Consider the following 23,949-nt stretch of genomic DNA (forward strand, 5'->3'; position numbering starts at 1 on the left):
CACTCTGTAGACCAGGCTGGCCTCGAACTCAGAAATCCACCTGCCTCTGCCTCCCAAGTGCTGGGATTAAAGGTGTGCGCCACCACGCCTGGCTTTTTTTTTTTAATTTTTTTATTATTTTTTTATCATTTCACTAAACAGACAAATGCACATGACTCCATATTTGGATGCCATTCCAGAAAACAATAAAAAGATCCACAATGAGACCAGCTCTATACTAACACACGTAGGAATGCTGTTGTTGTGGTAGACTTTCCTATAGAGCAATTAATAGCTTAACTAGTTAAAGAGACAATAGCTTATCTAATTAAAACTTCCTCTTAGGGACTGGAGAGTTTGCTCAGTGGATAAGGACACTGACCGCTCTTCCAGAGGTCCTGAGTCCAATCCTAGCAACCACATGGTGGCTCACAACCATCTGTAATGGGATCTGATGCCCTCTTCTGCTGTGTCTGAAGAGAGCCACAGTGTACTCACATACATGAAAAAAGTAAATTCTTGGGAGGCAGAGGCAGGCAGATCTCTGTGAGTCTGAGGCCAGCCTGGTCTACAGAGGGAGTTCCAGGACAGCCAGGGCTACAAAGAGGAACCCTGTCTTGAAAGAGAGAGAGAGAGAGAGAGAGAGAGAGAGAGAGAGCACACACATTGTCACCAGACTTTCCCTTGTACCCTGCCCCCTACACACACATTGTATAGAGATGGTATCTGAGCATGTCTCTGTTATTGAATAGGCCCCCACACACACATTGTATAGAGATGGTATCTGATCACATCTCTGCTATTAAATAGAATGCCAGATGCATTCGGCTCTCACTGCATTTCACAGGAAACAGTTAGGATACAGGCACGGTCAACATGATCATATCAAACAGCCCCCCCTGTTATCTTGGAGCTCAGCCAACATCCCCAAGGCTTTGGGACTCCCCTGTGTGCAGTGTGGAGTCATTAGCAGTATTCTTCAGAAGTCTGCTTGTGGGTTATGACACTGCTGTCTAGTCCTTTCTAATTAAATTCAAAATTGGCAGCTGTCCGGCTGTAGCAGGAGTCATGAGACAGATGAAACCGAATGCAGAGGAACCGAGAGTTCCTCAGAGCTGCCTCTCAAAGATAACCTACCCAATTAAGAGGAAAATGGTGTTCAATGGCAGAGTGCTTGCTTAACCTGCATGAGGCCCTAGCTTCAATCCCAGCACAATCTAAAGACGAAGAAAAAGAGGGAGAGGGATGGGGGAGCAGCTGAAACCCACAATCAAGTGGGCAACAGCAAAGCAACAGTTCTCTTCTGAACACTGAATCCTGTGTTTCCTAGCAGGGACACTAGAAAACAATCTCTCATCCCATCTCTTTGTTGTTTTACTTGTGGGGAGGGTATCTCATTCAGCCCAGGCTAGCCTCATGATTGATATGTAGCCAAGGCTAGCCTTTTAACTCCTGATCCTCTTGCTTCCACCCCAAAATGCTGGGATTACATGTGGGCACTACATGCCTGGCCTTGTTATTCTGCTCTTGAAAGTTAACCAGAAAAGGGGGGGTGCTCTGTGAGACCCATAATACCTACAGAAAAAAAGAATCAAGTCTCTGGTGTTGTGGGTACTCAGCAGATGTCTGACAAGCTGGCAGGCTCGTGTGAGGAAGTGACAGAGGGTGAGTGTCATGGTTTTTATACTCTTGGACCAGGGAGTGGCACCATTTGGAGGTGTGGCCTTGTTGGAATAGGTGTGACCTGCTTGGAATAAGTGTGTCACTGTGGGTGTGGGCTTAAGACCCTCACCCTAGGTGCCTGGGAAGTCAGTCTTCCACTAGCAGCCTTTGGACGAAGACGTAGAACTCTCCTCAGCTCTGCCTGCGCCATGCCTGCCTAGATGCTGCCATGCTCCCACCTTGATAATGGACTGAACCTCTGAAACTGTAAGCCAGCCCCAATTAAATGTTGTTTTTTTATAAGATTTGCCTTGGTCATGGTGTCTGTTCACAGCAGTAAAACCCTAACTAGTACAGTGAATAAGGAAGAGACAAGGCGCTGTGGCGGCCGCTGCGTGATCACAAACCTCTGGGTTCTAGACTTGATCCTTTCCACAAATCTAGGAACTGGACCTGTGTTCTGAATAAACTTAGCAGTAGCCAAACAGTCCTAGAAAAGACTGTGAGCCAGGCTGTGTGGGGAGAGGCTGAGAGAGAACAACTGGTGGTCATGCAGGCACATGCCTGTCCCCCCCCAGCCCTGGGGAAGCCGAGCCAGGAGACTGAGGTTGAGCCACCTACAGCAAGACCCTGTTACAAAAATAAAGGAAAAACCGTTCTGAAAAGTGGAATGATGCCCCGTGGTGATGGAAACCTTTAATCCCAGCATCTGGGAGGCAGAGGAAGGTAGATCTCTGAGTTCAGGGCCAGCCTGGTCTACAGAGTGAGTCCAGGACAGTTAGAGCTGCACAGAGAAACCCTGTCTTGAAAAAGCAAAAGGCAAAACAAACCCAAAAGCAACCGAGAAGGGAAGTGTGACGGCTGACCTGTACGGAATCATGCTCATCAGCATCTTGCTGTTTTCTGTGGCCATGGTTATCTTGCTTGTAAGTAAGCTGAAGCCAAGAATCTGACAGGAGACAAAAGGAAACGAGTGAGATTAATACAGAGCGAGGGCTCAGAGGCTCTCACAGGACAGTAAATGAAATGAGGGCCGTCCTGACAAGAAAGGGAGCGGCTGTTTCCATTCTCCAAGCTCCTTTTGGCACTGGAACCAAAGCCATAGCTGCTATGGTCTCTGATACATGGTTGGGATCAGAGGGATGTGGGGGTGTGGGGGGTGATATCCAGGAGCCCACAGGACAGCTGGCCAATCAGAGCTCTAGGTTCAGTGAGAGTCTCTGTCTCCAAAGAACAAAGAGACAAAGAGGGGGACAGGGCTACAGAGAAGCTTAGGGTTTAAGAGCACCTGCCTGTTCTAGAGGACCCAAGTTCAGTTCCCAGCACCCACATCAGGTGGCTGCTCCAGGGGACCCAAATCCTCCTCTGGCCTCTGAAGGCCTCTACATTCATATGTACATAATCCTGACATGCCTACATACGCAGAGGATTTCTGAAAATCCTGGGTCCCACCTACCAGCACCAGCTCCACGGGGAACTCAATAGGGTACAAAAGAAAAGTCAAGGTAGAGAGCTACAGAGGAGGAGACCTGATGTCTGCCTCTGGTCTCGACAGGTACCCACATGGGCAAGCTCTCTCTAACATACATGTGTACACACAGCCACACCATACACAATACATGTGTAAAAAGTAAACATTTGGGTAGAGACCACTGGTACAGCCCAGTGACTACATTTAGTAATAGTTTACTGCAGACTTGGAAACTGGGAAAGCGATAGATCTTAAATGTTCACAATGAAAAGATAATCACGGAGCTATGTGTCTGTGGGCTGACCAAGGGCTTTGTATCTGCAATCCCAGAATTTGTGGGTAGGTTGAGAGTTAGAGGCCAGCTTGAGCTGTCTAGTGAGACTCTGTTTCAAAACTAAACCAAAACAAAGGAACAAAAAAAGATATTCCTGTGTGGTAACAGGTGTTGACTAGCTTAATGGAATATAACTATGACATGCCAAAGATCTCCTTGTGCAAGCAAATATATAACATCCCAATTGTCAAGCTTACTTGAGCAAACCCCAAATTTTTATAAAACAAAAACATATGACTGGCCGGGCAGTGGTGGCGCACGCCTTTAATCCCAGTACTTGGGAGGCAGGGGTAGGCGGATTTCTGAGTTCAAGACCAACCTGGTCTACAAAGTGAGTTCCACAACAGCCAGGGCTACACAGAGAAACCCTGTCTTGAAAAACAAAAACAAACAAACAAAAAAACCAAACAAACCCATATGACTGACTTAGCAAGTCAAACATTTGCTGAGTGCTAGGCTAACAACCTGAATCTGACCCCTGGACCCACAGAGGAAGGAGAGGGTCAACCTCACCAAATTCTTCCCTGACTTTCACATGTATACTGTAGAACTCACACTTCTGTCTGTGGCATACACATATGAATAATAAGTTAAATTTTAAAATAAAATAAAAACAAAAGCATTTCATAGTCACATGACTGAAGCGCCACTACTTAAGAAGCAAAGGCAGGAGGATTGTCATGAATTTGAGGACAGTCTGGGCTACATAGTGAGACTCCATCTTAAAATACCAGTGAGAGAGAGACAGAGAGAGAGACAGAGAGACAGAGACACACAGAATTTTACCAAATAGTTTAATTGGTAATACTGTATTCAAGGAACTGGAGAGCGGGCTCAGTGGGTAAGAGCACTGCTGATCTTGCAGAGGACCTGGGTTCAATTCCCAGCACCCATGTGGCAGCTCAAGGCCATCTGTAACTCTGTTTCCAGGGGATCTGAGCTCTTCTGACTCCTTGGGTACTAGGCATGCATGTGGTATCTTACATACATGCAAGAAAATACCATTCACATGAAATTAAATAAGTCTGTAACACAAACATTCTATCAGCTTTGATCTGATTCCTTGCTTCCTTACAGCTCTATTTTAAGAGGCTTACGTTATTTTTGGTCACATGCTTCTGTGCATGCCATGTGTGTGGAGGTGTTGTCCGTGGAGCCAGGGAAGGGCAGCTGACGCCTCAGCTGATGCTGGGTTATGAGCTCCAAGGTAGGTCCTGGGAACTGAACTCAGATCCTCTGGAAGTAGCAACCACATCCCCCAAGACAGAGTCCCTGGCTGTCCTGGCACGCTGTAGACCAGGCAGGCCTCTGCCTTCCATGTGCTACCCTCAGCACTTGTACAGTGCCCTCTCTGCCGTCCTGGGTCCCACCTACCAGCACCAGCTCCATGGGGAACTCGATAGGGTAGCGGTTGAAGGAGATGCGGATGCACTTGTTGATTCTCAGAGCCACCACAGAGGTGATGAACAGCAGGATGCTGGTAGAGTTCGCTCTGGGGAGAGCTATGCAGTAGTTAATTATGTTCTGAAAGAAGAAAACATTGCAGAGGCTTCCTGAGGGATGTCACAGCGGCTGAAATCTAGAATAGGACATTCTTCTCAGATTAAAGAGTGAAGAAGAGCTTCAGGCCCAACTGCATCCCAACTGGACTCCACTAGAACACTGAGGGCAGGTGTGAGGGCCATGCGTGAGGGGCGTGTGGTTTTTATTCATATTACGCATCAAACCTAGGGTCTCACTCATGTTAGGAAAGTGCTCTTCCACTGAACGACATCCCCAGCCCTTTTCTAGTTTTTTCTTTTGAAACAAGCTCTCATTAAGTTGCTCAGGCTGTGTCTGTAGCTTCCATTCCCCTACCTGGGCGGCCTTGTCTGGTCTCAGTGAGGATGTGCCTAGCCCTGCAGTCTTGCTGTGCTACAGTGAGGGGGTACCTGGGGGGTGGGGGGACTTCACCCTCTCGAAAGGGAAGGGATGGGGAGGCTATGTGAGGAGTGGCTGGGAGGAGGGGCCAGTGATCAGGATGATGAATGAGGGAAAAAGTTGCCTGGGCTGGCCTTGAGCTCATCTTATAGCCCAAGCAGGCTTTGAACCTGAGATCTTCCTGCTTCAGCCTCCCAAGTGGGTTAGATTACCAGCATGAGTCACCAAACTTGGCTTAATATGTTTTGTTTTTTAAATAAGGCAGTAATGTTGAATAAGGAGAGAATATACCCTATATGTTTTATTGTAAGAGAAAGGACCCAAGAATCTGTTATGGGGGTTGGAGGTTGAAACAGTCTCCTATATAGTCCCGGAACTCACTCTATATAAAACAGACTGGCCTCAAAATTCCCGATTCACTTGCCTTGCCCCTGAGGTAAGGGTCCGTCTTACTTACTGTCTACTCTTCCTTCCAGGCCACACATGTCCTTTAGTGAACTTCTGTTGCATTTTTGCATTCAGAGGCTATTACACCCTCTGTATATTTAGGACACAAGCTTGCTATCTGGCATGTGATAGGGAGAATTATGAAATAGTAACTTTATAACCAAATTTAATTTAGTATGTGTGTGTATACACAACTTTTGGGAGTCCATTCCCTCCTAGCAGGCAGGCTACAGGGATGGGGCTTATTGTAGCACACATGTTGGCAGTCAACTTCACTAGCTGAGCCATGGCACTGGCTCTGTTTCTAAGTTTTTGTTTGTTTTGTTTTGTTTTTGTTTCAGACAGGATTTCTCTGTGTAGCCCTGGCTGTCCTGGAACTCACTGGCCTCGAACTCCTGAGTGCTGGGATTTAAATTTGGCTCCATGACCAGATTTTAATGTAAGCCGTCTAGTTTAAAAGGCTAAACTGAAGTGATTATTACATCTGAGCACAAGCTCCAACTGGCTCCTGCAGTTGACTAAGACCCTACATTTATAGGAGATGGAGTTCCTTCTAGGCCCTCTTATCCTTCTGCAACAGGGAGAATTGTGTCCACTTGGGCCCACTTTTCTTTGAAGGCCAGAGGAGTGTGTAAACTCTGGGAGAGGCTTGAGGTTACTCACATAGATGAAGGAGATGGGCCCAGCATGGAAACTGACCATAATCCCCAAGATGCATGTCATCTGGGCCAGTATGATGTGCAGGGCCACAGCTGCTAGATAAGCGCTGGTTGCAGCCTCTGGAATATATGTGGCCATGAAGCCCATGCCCAACACACCCATTGACAGCTGTGGGGGGTTGGGAAGAAAAGAAAAAACAAAGAGGTGGGGCATTATGTTGGCTAGCTTTATGTCAGCTTGACACAGGCTCCAGTCATTTGAGAGACGGGAGCCTCAATTGAGAAAATGACTCCATAAGATCAGGTTGTAGGCAAGTCTGTAGGGCATTTTCTTAGTTAATGATTGATAGGGGAGGGCCCAGGTCACTGTGGATGGTGCCACCCCTTGGATGGTGGTGCTGAGTTCTATAGGAAAGCAGGCTAAGCAAGCCATGAGGAGCAAGCCAGTAAGCAGCACCCCTCCATGGCCTCTGCATCAGCTCCTGCCCCCAGGTTTCTGCTCTGCTTGAGTTCCTGCCTTTCACTGCTTTTAATGATGAATATGGGACTGTGAGTGAAATAAACCCTTCCCTTCCAAAGTTACATCTGTCATGGTATTTTATCATTTTATCATTGTTGGGGTCTCAGTCTCAGTCAATCAGGGCTGGGTTTTTTTTTTTTTTTTTTTTTTTTTTTTTTTTTTTTTTTTTTCTGGGACAGAGTTTCTCTGTGTAGCCCTGGCTGTCCTGGAACTTACTCTGTAGACCAGGCTGGCCTTGAACTCAGAAATCTGCCTACCTCTGCCTCCCAAGTGCTAGGATTAAAGGCATTCGCCACCACTGCCCTGCTAAATTAGTTTGTCTTTTTTTTTTTTTTTTTTTTGAGACAAGGTTTCTCTGTATTGGGCTGTTTTTTTCAATGCACACCCCAAGATTGATCAATCAAGGATGTCGTTCAGACTCAGGAGCTGAACTGAAATGTCCAAGTAGAATCCTATAGAGCTTTTTTCAGCCTGAAATCTATAAACATCTATGTCAAGTTAGATCTACCGAACAGGATTTAGGGCTGGGGACATCCTTAGGACCAGGTCTTTGCTGTACATTTATCCTGCTCTCAGTGGTTGGAGTGTTCACGTCTTAACTTGCCAACCAGGATGTAAATGTCAGCTTGGTAAGTAGGATGTCAACTCCAAGGGAGGTCTGGGATCTTAAACTTTACTTAACCCCTACTCAAAATTGAAGTTTTACTCCAAATGGCTTATGCTGGTGCAGGTGTCTCTCTTGTTGGGGCCCATCCCTGGGCAGCCTATCACATATACACAGGTGCAGAAAGTGCTACCCGGCCGTTGGCTCAGGTTCAAGCTTATTGTAGCTAAAAGTACTAACTGACTTTAATTGTGATTGGTTTCCAAGAACACCAAAGACCAGAACACAACAGAATATGCAATCACCAGGGCCTGAGAAATTTCCCTAGTAACAGCACATGAAAAAAATGCCTTATAACATTAGTAACAGCACAGGATGCCCGGCTAGTCAGGCAACAGTTACCTAGGCCTTAACAGTCCCAGCAGTAGTAACCCTAGGTCAGCAATCGCACCTCACAGCCTCTGCTCAAAAAAGATCCCCAAGCACAAGGTCAGAGGCACCGAGACCATCTTCCCAGGCTCTCTTCCCCAGGGAACTGGGCTCCTTGGGTGCTGAGTCAGAAGCTCCCAACATGCCCCAGCGCACATCTGCCTTTCTCTTCTGAAACACCAGCAGCTATGAGGTGCTTCACTCTCAGTCCTCTAGATGGACACAGAGGAAACAGCCGCACAAGGCTGAAGGGGATACATAAGGCTCAGTTTGAGTTGGAGCCCTTCCCATCACAGTGGAAAAGACAACGTGGAGGAGCTAAGATGCAGAATGTGGTGTGACGGTGCCCACCTGCAGCTCCAACATGCAGGAGGACCAGGAGTTCAAGATCATCTCTGATTACATAGTGGGTTTAAGAGTAGCCCAGGCCACGTGAGACCCTTAACAACCTCGTATGCAAACAAATGCCACACCAGTCTTCCTGGCCTCATGACTCCCGTGTACTAAGAGTGATGCAAGAACCACCAGGTGGTGGTGGCGCACGCCTTTAATCCCAGCACTGAGAGGCAGAGGCAGGCTGATCTTTGAGTTTGAGGCCAGCCTGGTCTACAAAGGTTACAGGACATCCAAGGCTATACAGAAAAACCTTGTTTCAAAAAACAAAACAAAGAGAAACCCTGTCTCATAAACCAAAAGAAGGAGGAGGAGGAGGAAGAGGAAGGGGAAGAGGAAGAGGTGAAGAAGAAAAAGATGAAGACAATGAAGATGATGAAGACAAAGACGACAAAGAGGATGAAGATGAAGACTATGATGAAGATGATGAAGATAAAGAAGATGAAAAAGGCTGTGAAGATGAAGACTAAGATGAAGAAGATGAAGACAAAGACGACAAAGATGAAGATGTGAAGATGATGAAGACCAAGATAAAGACAAAGAAGACAAAGATGAAGAAAACAAAGAAGATGTTGAAGATAGAGAAAAAAGACAAGACAAAGAAGGAGGAGGAGGAGGGAAGGAAGGAATAAAAGAAAGAAAGAAAGATAGATTCAATGTGGCAGGCAGAGGCATTTGGATCTCTGTGAGTTCAAGGCCAGCTTGTTCTATGTATGGAGTTCCAAGACAGAGACCTTGTGATTCTGTGGAACTTTAAGTCTTTGGCATACCACTGAGTCATCTTTCCAGTCCAAATCTCCCTCTCTGTACTTTACATTTTTCAAAAGACACTTTGTGTGTGTATCTGTGTGTGTATGCACCCAAGCATACACCGGGTTGAGGAAGCCAGAAGAAGGTGTCAGAACCCGGGAACTGGAATCACAGCTGGCTGAGAGCTGCCTGCCAAGGGTGCTGGGAACTGAACTCTTAGCCTCTGCGAGAACAGCAGAACTTTTATCTGCTGAGCACCTCCTGTACTTTCAGGGTTTTTTGATTTTTTTGTTTGTTTGTTATTTTGTTTTGTTTTTTTTGTTTTTGGTTTTTCGGGACAGGTTTTCTCTGTATAGCCCTGGCTGTCCTGGAACTCACTTTGTAGACCAGGCTGGCCTCGAACTCAGAAATCTGCCTGCCTCTGCCTCCTGAGTGCTGGGATTAAAGGCGTGTGCCACCACGCCCGGTTAAGTACTTTCAGTTTTGAAGTAGGGTCTTTCTAGGTTTCTCAGTTTGCCTTTGAACTTACTCTGTAGGCTGCGTAGGCCTTGGGCTGTGTACCATGTATGTGCCTAGTGCCTGATGTGGGCAGAAGTGGGCTTCAGTTCTCCTGGAGCTAGAGATACACATGGCTGGGAGCCGCCATGTGGGTGCTGGCAATTGAACCTGGATCTTCTGCAAGAGCAGCCAGTACTCTCAGCAGCTGAGCCACCTCTCCAGTCTCTGCACTGATTTTGTTTGATGTGTATTTAAGGTGTGGTTCTGTGTGTGTGCAATGGATGCAGGTGGCTTGTAGCCATGGAGCATACAAGAGGACATGATCCCACGAAAATGGTGTCACAGGCATCAGTGAGTGGTGTCACGGGCTGGGTCTCCGTCACTCTCATTATTTCGCTGCCAAGGTGCTCTTGTGTACACAGAACCAGGCCCTCTGGTTACGGTTCATGGGCTGCCTGTGCTCATTCATAAGCCCCTCTTTTCCACTGGCATTTCCAAGAAGAAACCTGCTGTTGTTTGAGGTGCTTTCCCTTTGTAGGGAAAATGCTTTTCTTTCCTGCTTAAGAGATATTTTCTCCTCCTTGCCTTTCATTTTCCTAAGTTTATCATTTATCTCCATGTGGGTTTTTACTGTTTTTCTACTTAGAGTTTTGTCAGCCTGTGAAATCTGCACATTTGTGTATACTAATGTGGGGGTATATAGTTATCATTTTATAAAATACTTCAATTAGGTCCTCATTTATTCATATAAAGTCTCATTATGTGACCCAGGCTGGTCTCAAACTCTTGGCCTCAGGTTATCCTCCTGTCTTGGTCTCCCTAGTAGCTAGGACCAGAGACATGTGGCCCTCTGAGAGGGATGTTAAGGTGCCAGCCTATTTTGTACACAGTGATTACCTCCATGACGCTTACAATGTAGTAGGCTCTTGCTGAGTATTCCACGTCAAGTTTGTCATTTAATCCCCTCAGGAGCACTATTTCCACCTTATACACTGAGAGCTGAGACTCACTGACATATAACCATTTCCCTCTGCGCTCAGCCCGTAGGGGTTAGCGCCATCCATGGGGGCAGCTTGTCCTTTGTGGACTCGCAGGAGAGCCTGCTGAGAGATCCTAGGGATCAGTGAGAATCAGTTGAGAGGACAGGGAAGTCAGCCTGAGAGAAGGGCTTGGGTGTGGTAGGGGAGCTTGAGGAGGTCAGCTCTCAAAGGATGCTAAGGACACCACTGAGAAAATGTGGAGCTTTGTGAGCTGCTGTATTCCTGTCCTCTCATTATTGCAGGATCTAACACTACCCAGGCTCTCTGATGCTTATCAAGCCCAAGCTCAGCTTGTGAGGCCACAAGTCTTTCACCTTCTTGTCCAAAGACCAGAAAAGGTGGTTTTGTTTGATTGGTGTTTTTGTTTTTGTTTTTCTGAGACAGGGTTTCTCTGTGTAGCCCCAGCTGTCCTGGAACTCACTCTGTAGACCAGGCTGGCCTCCAACTCAGAAATCCATCTGCCTCTGCCTCCCAAGTGCTGGGATTAAAGGCATGCACACCACCCCTTGGCTTGAATAAATGATTTTTGGAAGGCAAAATTGAGGAATGGAAGAAGGGCTGATGAGGAAGCTCAGAGGTGAATTCTAAGTCAGTGCTCAGAGAGGAACCTATGCCCAGTCCAGACCCATCAGCTGCAGGAGGGGCCTCTTCCATCTGTTGCCAGTTCTTGGGGCAGGAGTGGGCAGATGGCTCCTTGCCTGCCTATACCCAGCAAAGCAGCAGCAGAGAGCCGAAAGCAGGCGTGGCTGCCCCCATGGCACATCCTTCTTGCGGGCTGTCTTCTAAATCTTCCACAGCCTTCCCAAACAGTGCCTGCCATCAGTTGGGGACCTGGCGTTCACTCACAGGAGTCAAAGCAATTCAGAGGCTCAGTTCCTACCTGAATAATCCCAGTCAGGAAAGTTGTAGATGCCACCATACTTAAGGATCTGTTGTAGTTCAAGTAGAATGTGGGGACAGAGAAGTCATCTTTGACAAAAGTTCCCAAGATCAGGTGACCATTGTTGAAGGGTCTATCCTTCAGGACATTGATCATCAGAGCACTCACAAGGACGAAGGGGCCTAGGAGGAAGTGCAGGAAACAGATGTCAAGTTTAGACAACCAAAGCAGTCTTCTGCTCTATTCTTATGAGTACTATCACTATTAGTATTACATTACCCAAGTCATCACTGAGAAGGAAGAGAAAGGAGCGACAAGAACGGGGTATCACAGAACTCAGAGCTGGTAGGTCAGGGGTCCCACCCCTGTGGGCACAGAGGCTGACACTCATGCACAGATGGCCTGGAGATTACTGTCAGGCTTAGCCACTGTGCCTGCACTTAGACTCTAAGTTACAAGAGGGAGGCAGCCAGGTGTGGTCTATATGGCAAGTTCCAGGCCAGCCAGAGCTGCACAGTGAGACTCTGCTCCTCCCAAAAGAGGGAAGGTGGTGAAAGTGCCATCAGAACATCGGAAGACGATTACACCGAATGCTTGTTCCAGCCTAGCCAAGTGTATGGTGAGACGCGAGTGGCCTTGAGCAGTGTTTCCTTTTGTCCTCCTGTAACAGGCACACAGGAACAAAGGTGAACCCTCTCCATGAGGCCCCCATCCACATTATCAACAGTGTTCCAGCATGACTGTGAGGCTCCCTAGGAATTCGGCTGGCCTCGAACTCAGAAATCCGCCTGCCTCTGCCTCCCGAGTGCTGGGATTAAAGGCATGCGCCACCACGCCCGACTTATATGTGGTTTTGTATGTGCATATATATACATGTTTGTCTGTGTGTAAGCATGTACTTGTGTGTTTGTGTGAGCTGCTTTGCTCCACCATGCACTTTAGATCATGCACTTTAGATCTGTGCCTTGAGACAGGCACAGAAACAATGGATACAAGTGACATGGACTGAAACCTCAAATACCATGTGTGATGGTTTGTATATGCTTGGCCCAAGGAGTGGCCAAGGTGTGGCACTGTTGGAGTAGGTGTGGCATTGTGGGTGTGAGCTTTAAGACCCTCGTTCTAGCTGCCTGGAAGCCAGTCTTCCTAGCAGCCTTCAGATGAAGATGTAGAATTCTCAGTTCCTCTTGTGCCATGCCTGCCTGGATGCTGCCAGGTTCCTGCCTGGATGATAATGAACTGAACCTGTGAACCTGTAAACCAGCCCCAGTTAACTGTTGTCCTTATGAGAGTTGCCTTGGTCATGGTGTCTGTTCACATGGTGTCTGTTCGCAGTAACACCCTAACTGAGACACCACCGTAAGCTTTCCTCATTTAGGCTGATGGTCTGGGCATTTCCTTACGATGACTGAAAGCTGCCTGGCACTGACTGCTAACAAGTGATAAGGATGACTCATCTGGCTCCCATGGTTCCAGACTGAACTTACCGATGGACATTTGATGACATGATCCAAAAATGACGTAAATGACTGAAGAGCAGAAGGCGGCATAAGTGACGTTGAGGGGAGGAATCAGCTGCCTTGTCAGTAAACTAAGTGTCAGGCCTGAAAAGCAAAAATCACTTAATTAAGCAAGGACGATTTGGCTTTAAAAGTTACCTTAAAGGAGCACTGCTAAGAGTGCTCAGGCATATGTAGAGACTCCTGGCTTCCAAAGTGTTTTTGTGTTTTAGCTTTGGTTTAAGATGGAGATGCAGATAACCCCGGCTGGTTTCAGACTCACTGTGTATCTGAGAGGGACTCTGACCTCTGACCTTCCCATCTCCACTTCCTGACTGCTGAGATTACAGGAGTTGGCCAGTGTGCTGGTTTATGAGTGCTAGAAACTGAGCCCAGGGCTTGTGAAAGAAGCCTAGCTCTACACCGTAGCTCTCTGACAGACTCACAGACAGGGAAAGGACACAATGCAGCTGTGGGGTCTCTAGCTCCAGATCTTCAAATCGTGCTTATTGCCGTGCAGTCTAAAAGGCCTGAGGACAGACAGACGGGCAAGCAGTGCAGAACATGTGCTGTTCTTTCAGAGGACATAGGTTGGTTCCTAGCACCAATGTTTGGTGGCAGACATCCACCTTTGACTCCAGTTCCAGGGAATTGAATGTCTCTGGCCTGTAAGGGCACCTGCACTAACATGTACCTTTTCACATATACATACACAGACACACACAGACACACCCCCACACACGTACATAAATGAAAGTAATAAAAATAAAATAGGTAACCCTGGGATCTTCTAGGGCCCAAAAGCAAAGCAGGGCAGAATCATTTAACTTCAGGTTGCCAGATGCAGTTTGTCTTCTATATGCTAACTACCCCAATCTCTTTTCTTTTTTCTTTTTTAATATTTATTTATATTATGCATGTGAGTATACTGTCACTCTCTTCAGACACACCAGAAGAGGGCATCAGGTCCCATGACAGATGGTTGTGAGCCACCATGTGGTGCTGGGAATTGAACTCAGGACCTTTGGAAGAGCAGTCAGTGCTCTTAACTGCTAAGCCATTTCCCCAATCTCTTTTCTAAGTTAGTATTCCTTTATAAGGCCTTAAAACCTACTTCACCATGCTCAACCATTTACCTCTAAGCCCAGCACTAGGGAGGCACAGGCAGATGGATCTCTGTGAGTTCAAAGCCAGACTGTTCTATATAGTGAGTTCCAGGTCTCTATGTAGAGAGACTTTGTTTAAGAGAAAAACAAACAAACAAACAAACAAACAAACAAACAGAAAAACCTACCAAAATACTTACTTATTATTATGGGGTATGTGTCCATGTGTATCTGCATGTGTGTGCCATAACATGTATGTGTGTGTAGGTCAGAGCACACCTTCATGGAGCTGGGTCTCTCCCTGAATCTCTCCATGGGTTGCCGTGAGCTCAGGTCAGGCAGCAGGTACTCTCCCACCTTACTGACTGAGCTATATCCCCAGCCCACCCCCCCTTTTTAAATCAAGGTTCTATAGATTACAAAAAGTAGAAACTATGCTTAAATTACTTTATGCTAAATAGTAAACTTATTATGAAGGTGCTAGGGATACTCAACCTCATCAGAAACTAGAATTAAACTAAAAAGGCATCCCGGTCTGTCATGGCCATTTCCTTCATTCTTGTCTCCAGGATTTCACAAGGCTCAGCCTCTGATTCCAGGAGAGGACGAAGCTATGGATGGACATTCTCACATGTCTCCTGGTCCACAGACATGCAAATTCCTCAAGATTACATATCCTTCATGAAAACTCCAGGGGTGTGCTCACTAGATCCTGGCAAACTGCCTGCCAGATAGATGTTCACTAGAGACTAGGGCTGAGGTAAGCATAGTGACTGGGCACTTCCCCAGTGTGCACAGGACCTGAGTTCAACCTCCTGCATGACTATGTGAGAACGCTAGGCTAGTTGGAACCCAGGAGTAATGAAGCCCAGTGTCTTCACATGGACATATTTCGTCTTTGGTTGGCTCTCTAGCCTGTTTCCCTGTAGACAGGGAAACATTAGAGCAGCAGTGCTGCCGGGGAGTACTGGTTGTGTGGTAAAAAGGAGGCCTGTTAGCACATCCATCTTCGGAGAGCGAGAGGCACACCTGGCTGTGGGGTTCTCTGAGCACAGGGACTCCCACACTTGATTGGTCATTAGTGGAGAAAGAACACTTCAGGGTGTTTTTAAGAGAGGTGCTGACTCCAGAAGCCCAGTGTCCAGTGACAGAGGAATAAACAAAGGAAGTGTGGGTACCTACAGTGGAGGCTTTTCAGCCATCAGGAGTCAAGCTGTGTCATCTGCAGGAAAATGGAGGTCATCAGAGGAAGTGAATTATTACTGTCTCAGAAACACAAATGTGAGCTGTCTACTCTCATGTGTGGTTTCTCGATCTTACATAGGCACATGAAATCATGTATGTACATATGACATGCAAGCACAAGGAGGGCAAGGGCAAAATGGAGGAGATGTGGGGTCACGGCCAATGGATGGTATGCACTTACATCAAATGTCAGTGTAACACAGTGCCACATACAATCACCACACACAATGAAAGGTTCAAGAGAGAAAGCTAAACTTCCTTTAAAAAGATATAGCTAGTACACAGTATGGAACCCTTAATAAATTCATATTCTCTCTCTCTCTCTCTCTCTCTCTCTGTGTGTGTGTGTGTGTTTAAAAAAAGGTGGGGCTGGAGTGAGATTACCAGGACACAAATCATGATGGAAGGTGAGAGCAGACTCCCTTAGTCATCCTCTGACCTCTATACACACAGAATGAATGAGTGAATGAATAAATAAATAAATAAATAAATATTAAGAAAGAAACAAAATTAGTCATACCTGATTGTACATACCTTTAATCTCAGCACTTGGGAGACAGAGGCAGGCAGATCTCTGAGATAGAGGCCAGTTTATATTATGGAACTCTGTCTTAAAAACAAAGAGTTATTGGTTCCTATTTAGAATAATTATTTTGTTTTTCAGATAAGCCCTCAAGTAGATAAGACGCCTTGAATGCTTATCTTCCTGCCCCCACCATTCTAGTGCCAGGATTGCAGGTGTACCCCACTGCTCCTGCTTGGAGAGGAGCTTTCTTTCTACCCCAGAGAGTCCCCCACCCCGCTCCCCTGTGACCTTGTACACCTGCATCTGAACTGGGAACTGGATAAGAGCTGTGGCTGTTCTCTAGCACTCAAAGTCCCCTAAGGAAAACTAGCATTTCTTGAGATATACTCTCCACAGGAGTAGTGAAACCACCACCGAGGCAAAAAATGACCAGGAGTGGGGACTGCAAATTCCATGGAAAGTGTTCCTGGGTCTCAATTCAACCAGATCTTTTGGAACCACCCGGAGGAGTAAAAAAAAAAACCTGGGGAGTAGAGGCTGGCAAGATGGCTCAGTGGTTAAGACTGCTCTTCCAGAGGTCCTGAGTTCAAGTCCCAGCAACCACATGGGTTGGCTCTCAATCATCTGTACAGCTACAGTGTACTCATATACATAAAATAAATAAATATATCTTAAAAAAGATAAAACCAAACAAACCCAGGCAGTGGTGGCACATGCCTTTAATCCCAGCACTTGGGTGTAACCTTCCCTCAGCCAGAAGCTGGCTGAGCCAGAACTTGACTTTGCTGCCACTAAGGAGATCACCTAGGGTGGAGCCTTCCTCCCTAGATCACTCTATTGTTCTGCCACTGCCACTGTTCCTCTTCAAGATACTGCTACCTTCTGAGAGGCCCCAGAGCTATTCTGGAGACTACAGAGACTACGCCCTATCCTACACGTCATCACCTGCAGCTGGTTCCAGGCTCCAAGGATGAATTGGCAGGAATGGGCCTCCCCCCACCCCTTTATAAGTGCATTCATCATTAAACATTTGAGCCTTGATCAGTACATTGTCTTGGCTCCATTTCTCTCTTGTCCGCCTAGTTTCCCTTTCTTTCAGCGCCGGCCTGCCACTCAGGTGTACCCCATCCATGTGAGCCACTGGATGGCTCACAACACTTGGGAGACAGAGGTAGGCGGATTTCTGAGTTTAAGGCCAGCCTGGTCTATGGCAGGAAGGCAGGGCAGCTCCTTTGTTGTCCTTCTGTTCACCCAGCACTACTGTTTGCCCCTGAGAGCAGCTGAGGGCCAGTAGATCAGCTCTGGGATAAGGCAGCTTGAATTTGCTCTTACCTTGGGGAACTTGAACAAGACCAACACTTAAACCAGCAAGTAAGTCTCCAAGAAGCCAGTCCTTGAATCGATACAAACATATCCACTCCAGGAAGGGGAAGACTGTGAGCATGCATTTCAGGAACTTGTGCCAGGAGCAGCTGGGAGAAGGAAGAACAGAGACTCAGCAAGGCTCTCTACAGAGAGCCCCCCCCCCCACACACACACATCCACTAAGGAAAGGTGCAGGGTGTAACCCGCCCTCCCTTACTGCACATTTCCCATTAGCACAAAGGACGTTTTGACATGTTGGATCAAAATATCCTTTGCTGGAAGGCTGATGGTCTTGCAAATTGAATTTCAGGATGTTTAGCATCCTGGCTTCTTTCTACCCAATAGAAGATGGTAGCCTGTCTACCCCTGACCTAGAGAACAAGATACATGTTAAGAAATATCCCTGGATCAGGACTGGCAAGATGGCTCAGCGGTTAAGAGCACTGACTGCTCTTCCAAAGGTCCCGAGTTCAAATCCCAGCAACCGCATGGTGGCTCACAACCATCTGTAACGAGATCTGACGCCCTCTTCTGGTATGTCTGAAGACAACTACAGTGTACTTACATATAATAAATAAATTAAAAAAGAAAGAAAGAAAGAAAGAAAGAAAGAAAGAAAGATCCCTGGAGGATAAAACCACCAGCAAGAACCAGCAAGGTATAGCTGGAAAGAACTGAGGCTCAGTGTCCAGTGTCCAGTTAGTTCTGTGTTTTTGCTGGCAGTTTGGAGAGAGGCAAACCAACTAACCTCTGGTAGAGAATGAACTAGTATCACTGAGTCTTTAATAAAAATAGTGTTTTGGAGATGAGATGGAGGAGATGGGTCAGTGGTTGGGGACACTTGTTGCTCTTCCAAGGATCTGTGTTAAGTTCATAACACCCACACGGTAGCTCACAACCATCTGTATATAACTCTAGTCCCAGGGAACCCAATTCTTCTCCTGGTCTCTGCTGACATAGTACGCAGACATAGTGCAGAGATATACATGAAGGGAAAACACCAATACATATTAAAAAAACAAAATTTTTTGTTGTTCTTGTTATGAGATCAACAGGTGATAGGGATAGTTAATGTCTGAGGATTTTCTTTTTAAAGATTTATTTATTTTATGTATACAAATACACTGTTGCTGTCTTCAGACACACAAGAAAAGGGCATCAGATCTCCATTACAGATGGTTGTGAGCCACCATGTGGTCATGGGATTTGAGCTCATGACCTCTGAAACAGCATTTAGTGTTCTTAACCGCTGAACCATCTCTCCAGCCCCAATGCCTTAGTTTTTATATTTATTTATTTATTTATTTATTTATTTGTATGCATGTGGGGATATATAGAGGTCAGAGGACAGCTTTTAGGAGTCAGTCAGTTCTCTCCTTCTACCATGTGAGTCACTGGGGTTGAACTCTGGGAGTTTAAGTACAGTGCTCGTGCGGCACGTGCAGCAAGCACAACAAACACTCTACTTGGTAGCTTGTGTCTCCCCTAGGAGCTGTCCTGTCCTGCTTCAGGGGACACCTGCATATCATTCTCACATATGCTAATCTAACCAAACACTAAGCAGCAGTCTGGATCTGCCTGGGGTAGCTAGACTGTTACAGAAACAGAGTTTTGTACTTGGAGAGTTAGCCATCTAAAGAAAAGACCTCAGATTTTAAAGGCTAGATTATCTGTGGGTCTGTCCTAGGAGCAGTTCTGTTTCCCAGAAGGCAGCTGGGCTGTGTCTGGAGGTGCTTTGGTTCTCATGACTAGCACCCAGTGGTAGAGTCTGCAAGTGACAGAACATTTCTCTATCAGAAGGAAATTTGGGAGTGGGGGACTGGGAATGTGGCTCAGTTGGTAGAGCGACTGCCTGCCAAGCACACATGAAGCCCCTGGTTAAGTCTCCAGCACCACGTATACCAGGTGTGCCCTGTATCTGGTGCATGCCTATAATCGCAACCCTCAGGAGGTGGAGGCAGGAGGAACTGTTCAATATCATCTCTGGATATACAGTGTCTGAAAGAAAGGAAGGGAGGGAGGACGCACCGAAAAGTATGACAAAACACTTTGACCCCGGCTCAACAGTCAGAGGCTGGCAATCTCTGAGTTCAAAGCCAGACTGGTCCACAAAGGGTCACAAAGTAAGGCTCAACCAACAAACAAACCCCAGCATGCTGGTGGGAAAAGCAGAGTACAGTAGCACACACCTGCAGTCCCGGCGACTAGGGAGGCCGAGGCGGGAGGATCATAGGAGCCCAGGCATTAGCCTGGACTGCATAATCATACCCTATCTCAAAACAAGACCAAAATGGAGTCACTCCAGATCATCTCTGCCAGTGGTTCTCAAGCTCCCTAATGCTGAGGCCCTTTAATATATACAGTTCTTCGTGTGGGGGTGACCCCAACCATAAAACTACTTTGTTGCTGTTTCACAACTGTGATTTGCTACTGTTGCGAATGCTAAAATATCCGTGTTTTCTGATGATCTCAGGTGATGCCTGTGAAAGATCAACTGTGAGAGAGGTCATAATCTATGGGTAGAGGACAACTGACAGAGGGAGACCACACTCTACAGATGCGTGAAACCAGTTTGGCTTTAAGTTACATTTTCCCATTCCTAGTTTGGCAGGGACTGGCAGCTGACTAGGGTCTTCTTCACAGATGTGTTGGGTTAGAGAAGAGATTTGACTATGACAACAAACATAACTGTAGCATGTACACTACTAAAGCATATGATCAGACAGGAAATGACTTCATGTACTTCAACCTTTTTAGACTTATTTTATGTGTATAAAAGTATTTTACCTGAATGTGTTTTACCTGTATGTGTAGCATGTGCGTGTGGTGCCCAAGGAGGCCAGAAGAGAGCATTTGGTCCCCTGGACCTGGAGTTATGGATGGTTATGAACCACGGTGTGGGTGCTGGGAATTGAACTCAGAGCCTATTTAAGAGTAGCCAGTGCCAGCCGGGCGTGGTGTCACACACCTTTAATTCCAGTACTCGGGAGGCAGAGGCAGGCAGATTTCTGAGTTCAAGGCCAGCCTGGTCTACAAAGTGAGTTCCAGGACAGCCAAGGCTATACAGAGAAACCCTGTCTCAAAAACACACACACACACACACACACACAAATTAGCCAGTGCTTTTAACAGCTGAGCCACCTGTCCAGCCCCAATCCCGTGTATTCTGTCTGGCATGACCATAAGCATCACTAAGGTACATGAGGCCACATAATTATGAATACCTTCCCCAAGGTCAGAGCCACCTATAGGAGCAGAGCAGAGTTGGAGCGGGAAGCCATGCCTTCTGGTACCGAGTTCAGCATTATGGCTTCTCTACAAGGCTGGGCTTACTGTGGACAGATGCCCCCTTCTGCTCAGGGGTTTGGGAAGAATGCTGGACTGCGATTTTCAAGGGACTTGCTGGGTTTGAGGAAGGTGTGGAGTCAGAATTAGAGAAAGCAAGCTTGATGCTCCCACCTCAAACCCGAAGCGTGGCACTAGGACAATCTGTTCCTTCACCTGATGCTGCACCTCCTCCTCCACACGTGCCAGTTGACTAACCCTGCGCAGTCACTGAGGTCTTTGGCAATGGGGAAAATTGGGTCTGAGCTGCACAGGACCAAGAAGGGAGTCAGAGCGACAGGAAACTGGTGCCAATGGGTGAAATGAGAAAGCTTCTAGAGAAAAATTCTAATTTTATGAAGGCATCTTAAGTGAGAACTGTGGGCTGGGGCTCAGCTCAGTATAAAGACCTGGGTCTGAATTCCCAGGACTAGTGTAAGAGCCAGATGCACAGTGAACCTGTAACGCCAAGGATCCTTGGGGAGATTCAGAGAAGACACAGGATTCTCAGGAGCCGACCAGACAGCAAGGCTGCATATGCAGTAGCAAACAACAAGGACAGTATCTCTAACAAGGTGGAAGGCAAGACCCAACACCCAAGGTTATTCACACACACACACACACACACACACACACACACACACACACACACGGCTAAGGTCTACATTAGATTGTCTCAATTAAAAGACTGAAGAGTGTCAGAGTTGGTGAAAAGGTGCAGGGGTGATTAACATCAAAGAGGGAACAGGGAGTTGCCAAACAACAGGAAGAAAACAAGGAATGAGATAAGATGTTTTTCTGTAGAAAGGAAGAGATGGACTTAAAAGATTATTTTATTTACTAAAAATCTTCCTCAACCAGAAAACCAAAGCCAGTTATCTAGTGTTTACTATTCCTAGACATAAAAATAAATAAATAAATAAATAAATCCTTCCTAATCAGGACCAAGGCAGGTGCCACCATCCTTCCCAGTGTTTAGAGGAGACAGCACAGGCTGGCTGGGTAAGTCACCTGTGGCCACACCGCTGGGCAAGAGCAGACACTGGCCGCCAGAGCAAGCATCCTGGAAGCAGAACCGTGCTTTCAGTGCCCTGCTGGCCTACATTTCTGGTTAAAATTCAGAAAAGGCTGGGATGGTACTTTTGAAGTAGAAATATGAAGAGAAAGGAAAATGTAAGCAGTTAAAAGCAAAGATTTCTTTAAAATGTAGGCTGAGCCTTAGAACATCTCTAACATCTGCCTCACTTAGACTTTAAATTAAAAAGGGAAAGGGAAAGAGAAAGAACAGAAAGGCCACATGAAGCAGAGTTGGTGACTTGTGTCTCCAGGGGATGCTGGAGCAGGCAGAGGCCAGAGGGTGAAATCGCCTTAGTAATACTCGCTTCTAGGGTAGCGTTATGGAAGATGATCATCTTGTCTGCTTGCACGTGATTCTGAGGATAGAACCCTCAGCCTTGTCCCTGCCAGGGGCCTGGCACCTGCTCTGGTAAGACATTCACTCTTGTTTCCCGAAGCAGAAGGTGGTAGGCAGTGCCATAGAAGCAGAGGGGACATCAATTTGCACAAGGCAGGACATGAATAAAGGGCGCAGAGCAGCTGAAGCCGAGATAGAGAGAACTTGGCTATCGACAGTCGCAGGCAAGATGGTGGCAGAGGCCGGGTTTGGGCAAGGACAACTGCAGTAATGACAGCTACTGTCACGATGTCCATCCCAGGATTCCTAACCTCGGGTTAATGGAATCTGGAAGTCTTAGGCAGAATTTGAGGTGAATGTGAATTTTCGGGCAAAGAGTCATTATTTCCACTAAATTCTGCAAATGTTTCATAATTTCGTCAGCAAAGGTTATTTGATTGTTTAGAGAGATCTTGCTCTGTAGCTGTCTGGTATTCTATGGAGTTTAGGAAGAGCTCAGACTCGTGACAATCCTTCTGCCTCAGCCTTGATGACGTTACAGGAATGTGCCACCATTCTTGGCTCCTTCAATTAGGAATATTGATTATAAACTGAATTAGAAGCCATAGAACTGGACATTATAACCAGAATGTTACTACTCCTAGAGATAGCTTGTAATATTGTTTACATTCATTACTTCCTTGAAACTATGGTGGTTACTAGACCCATGTGAAAAATTGGGCCTTAAGCTCAGAGATCCACCTGCCTCAGCCTCCCAGTAATAGAACTAAAGGCATCTACCACTACCACCTGGCTCACTATATTTTATTGTAACTGTTTTTCCTTCTAATTACATCTATTTTATATATTATGAGATTATTGAGCAGAGAACATGAGTTCAGCTCTCTGCATTCATGTCAATGGCTCACCATCACCTCCATCAACGGCCACCTCCAAGGGATCGGACACGTCTGGCTTCTCCAGGCACCCAAACTCTCTTGCGTATACCCATACTCATATATACACAATTATAACTAACTCCTGGCATGCTTTTAGCCCCATTAACTTGGGAGGTAGAGTTTGAGGCTAGCCTGGTCTACAAAGTGAGTTCCAGGACAGCCAGGGCTACACGGAGAAACCCTGTCTCGAAAAACCAAAACAAACAAATAAATGAGTACTTCTTTTTTGTTTTTGTTCTCAGACTAAAACAGATTGATTTTTTTTTTTTTTAAATCAAAGCTAAGACTTTGCAGGAGCTAGGTGTGGCTCAGTGTTAAGAGCACTGGCCACTCTTCCTGAGGCCCAGAGTTTAGTTCTCAGCATGCACACGGCAGCTCAGAGCTGCACAAAGAACTGCCGTATGACCTGGGAATTCTACCCTTACTCGGCGGTCCTGAGAGAATTCAACTCCGAGATTGAAATAGATCTGTGTCAGTGGTCACAGCAACCTTACTCTCAGAGGCCAAAGGAACCTGAGTGTTCGTTATGCGGACGGACAGACAGAGCAGAGCATGTAGACAGACGCACAACGGATTACTACTCAGCCACAGAAGAGAGGCAGTGTGCCAGCACTTGTTATAATGCCCATGGACTTTGAAAGCAGTGCTAAATAGAACAAGGCCGACACAGAAGGCAAATGTTGCATGGTCCTGCTGGAATCCAAAGGGCAGCCTCAGAGCTCTGTCTAGAGGAGGCAGACTCACTCAAGGGGACTTCTGTAAGGGTGGGGTGAGAGGTGGGGAGCTGATTGCTTAATGAGTACAGAGTTTCTGTTTGAGGTGATGAAAACTTTTTTTGCAAACCAACTGTGGTGGTAGTTGCATAAGAACAATTATGCCACAAAATCCCCACTTAAAATGGTCAAAACAACCAGCTGGATATCATATATTCTTTACTACAACCAAC

General features: G+C 46.5%; 1 protein-coding gene across 3 annotated transcripts in view; it reads right to left on the bottom strand.

The window, feature by feature from the left end:
- Slc26a8 (solute carrier family 26 member 8) overlaps nucleotides 1–23,949 on the bottom strand; it is a 51,192-nt gene that overhangs the window by 20,729 nt on the left and 6,514 nt on the right. For all 3 annotated transcript variants that reach the window (XM_021150005.2, XM_029470864.1, XM_021150006.2), the window contains exons 3-8: nucleotides 17,295–17,434; nucleotides 13,074–13,190; nucleotides 11,587–11,768; nucleotides 6,477–6,641; nucleotides 4,821–4,970; nucleotides 2,508–2,590 (exon numbers count right to left, since the gene is read on the bottom strand). In XM_021150005.2, coding sequence (XP_021005664.1) covers nucleotides 2,508–2,590; nucleotides 4,821–4,970; nucleotides 6,477–6,641; nucleotides 11,587–11,768; nucleotides 13,074–13,190; nucleotides 17,295–17,434 — 837 coding nt within the window. The remainder of the gene's footprint in view (nucleotides 1–2,507; nucleotides 2,591–4,820; nucleotides 4,971–6,476; nucleotides 6,642–11,586; nucleotides 11,769–13,073; nucleotides 13,191–17,294; nucleotides 17,435–23,949) is intronic.

The sequence above is a fragment of the Mus caroli genome, chromosome 17 (assembly GCF_900094665.2).
Source record: "Mus caroli chromosome 17, CAROLI_EIJ_v1.1, whole genome shotgun sequence".
Classification (NCBI taxonomy): domain Eukaryota; kingdom Metazoa; phylum Chordata; class Mammalia; order Rodentia; family Muridae; genus Mus; species Mus caroli.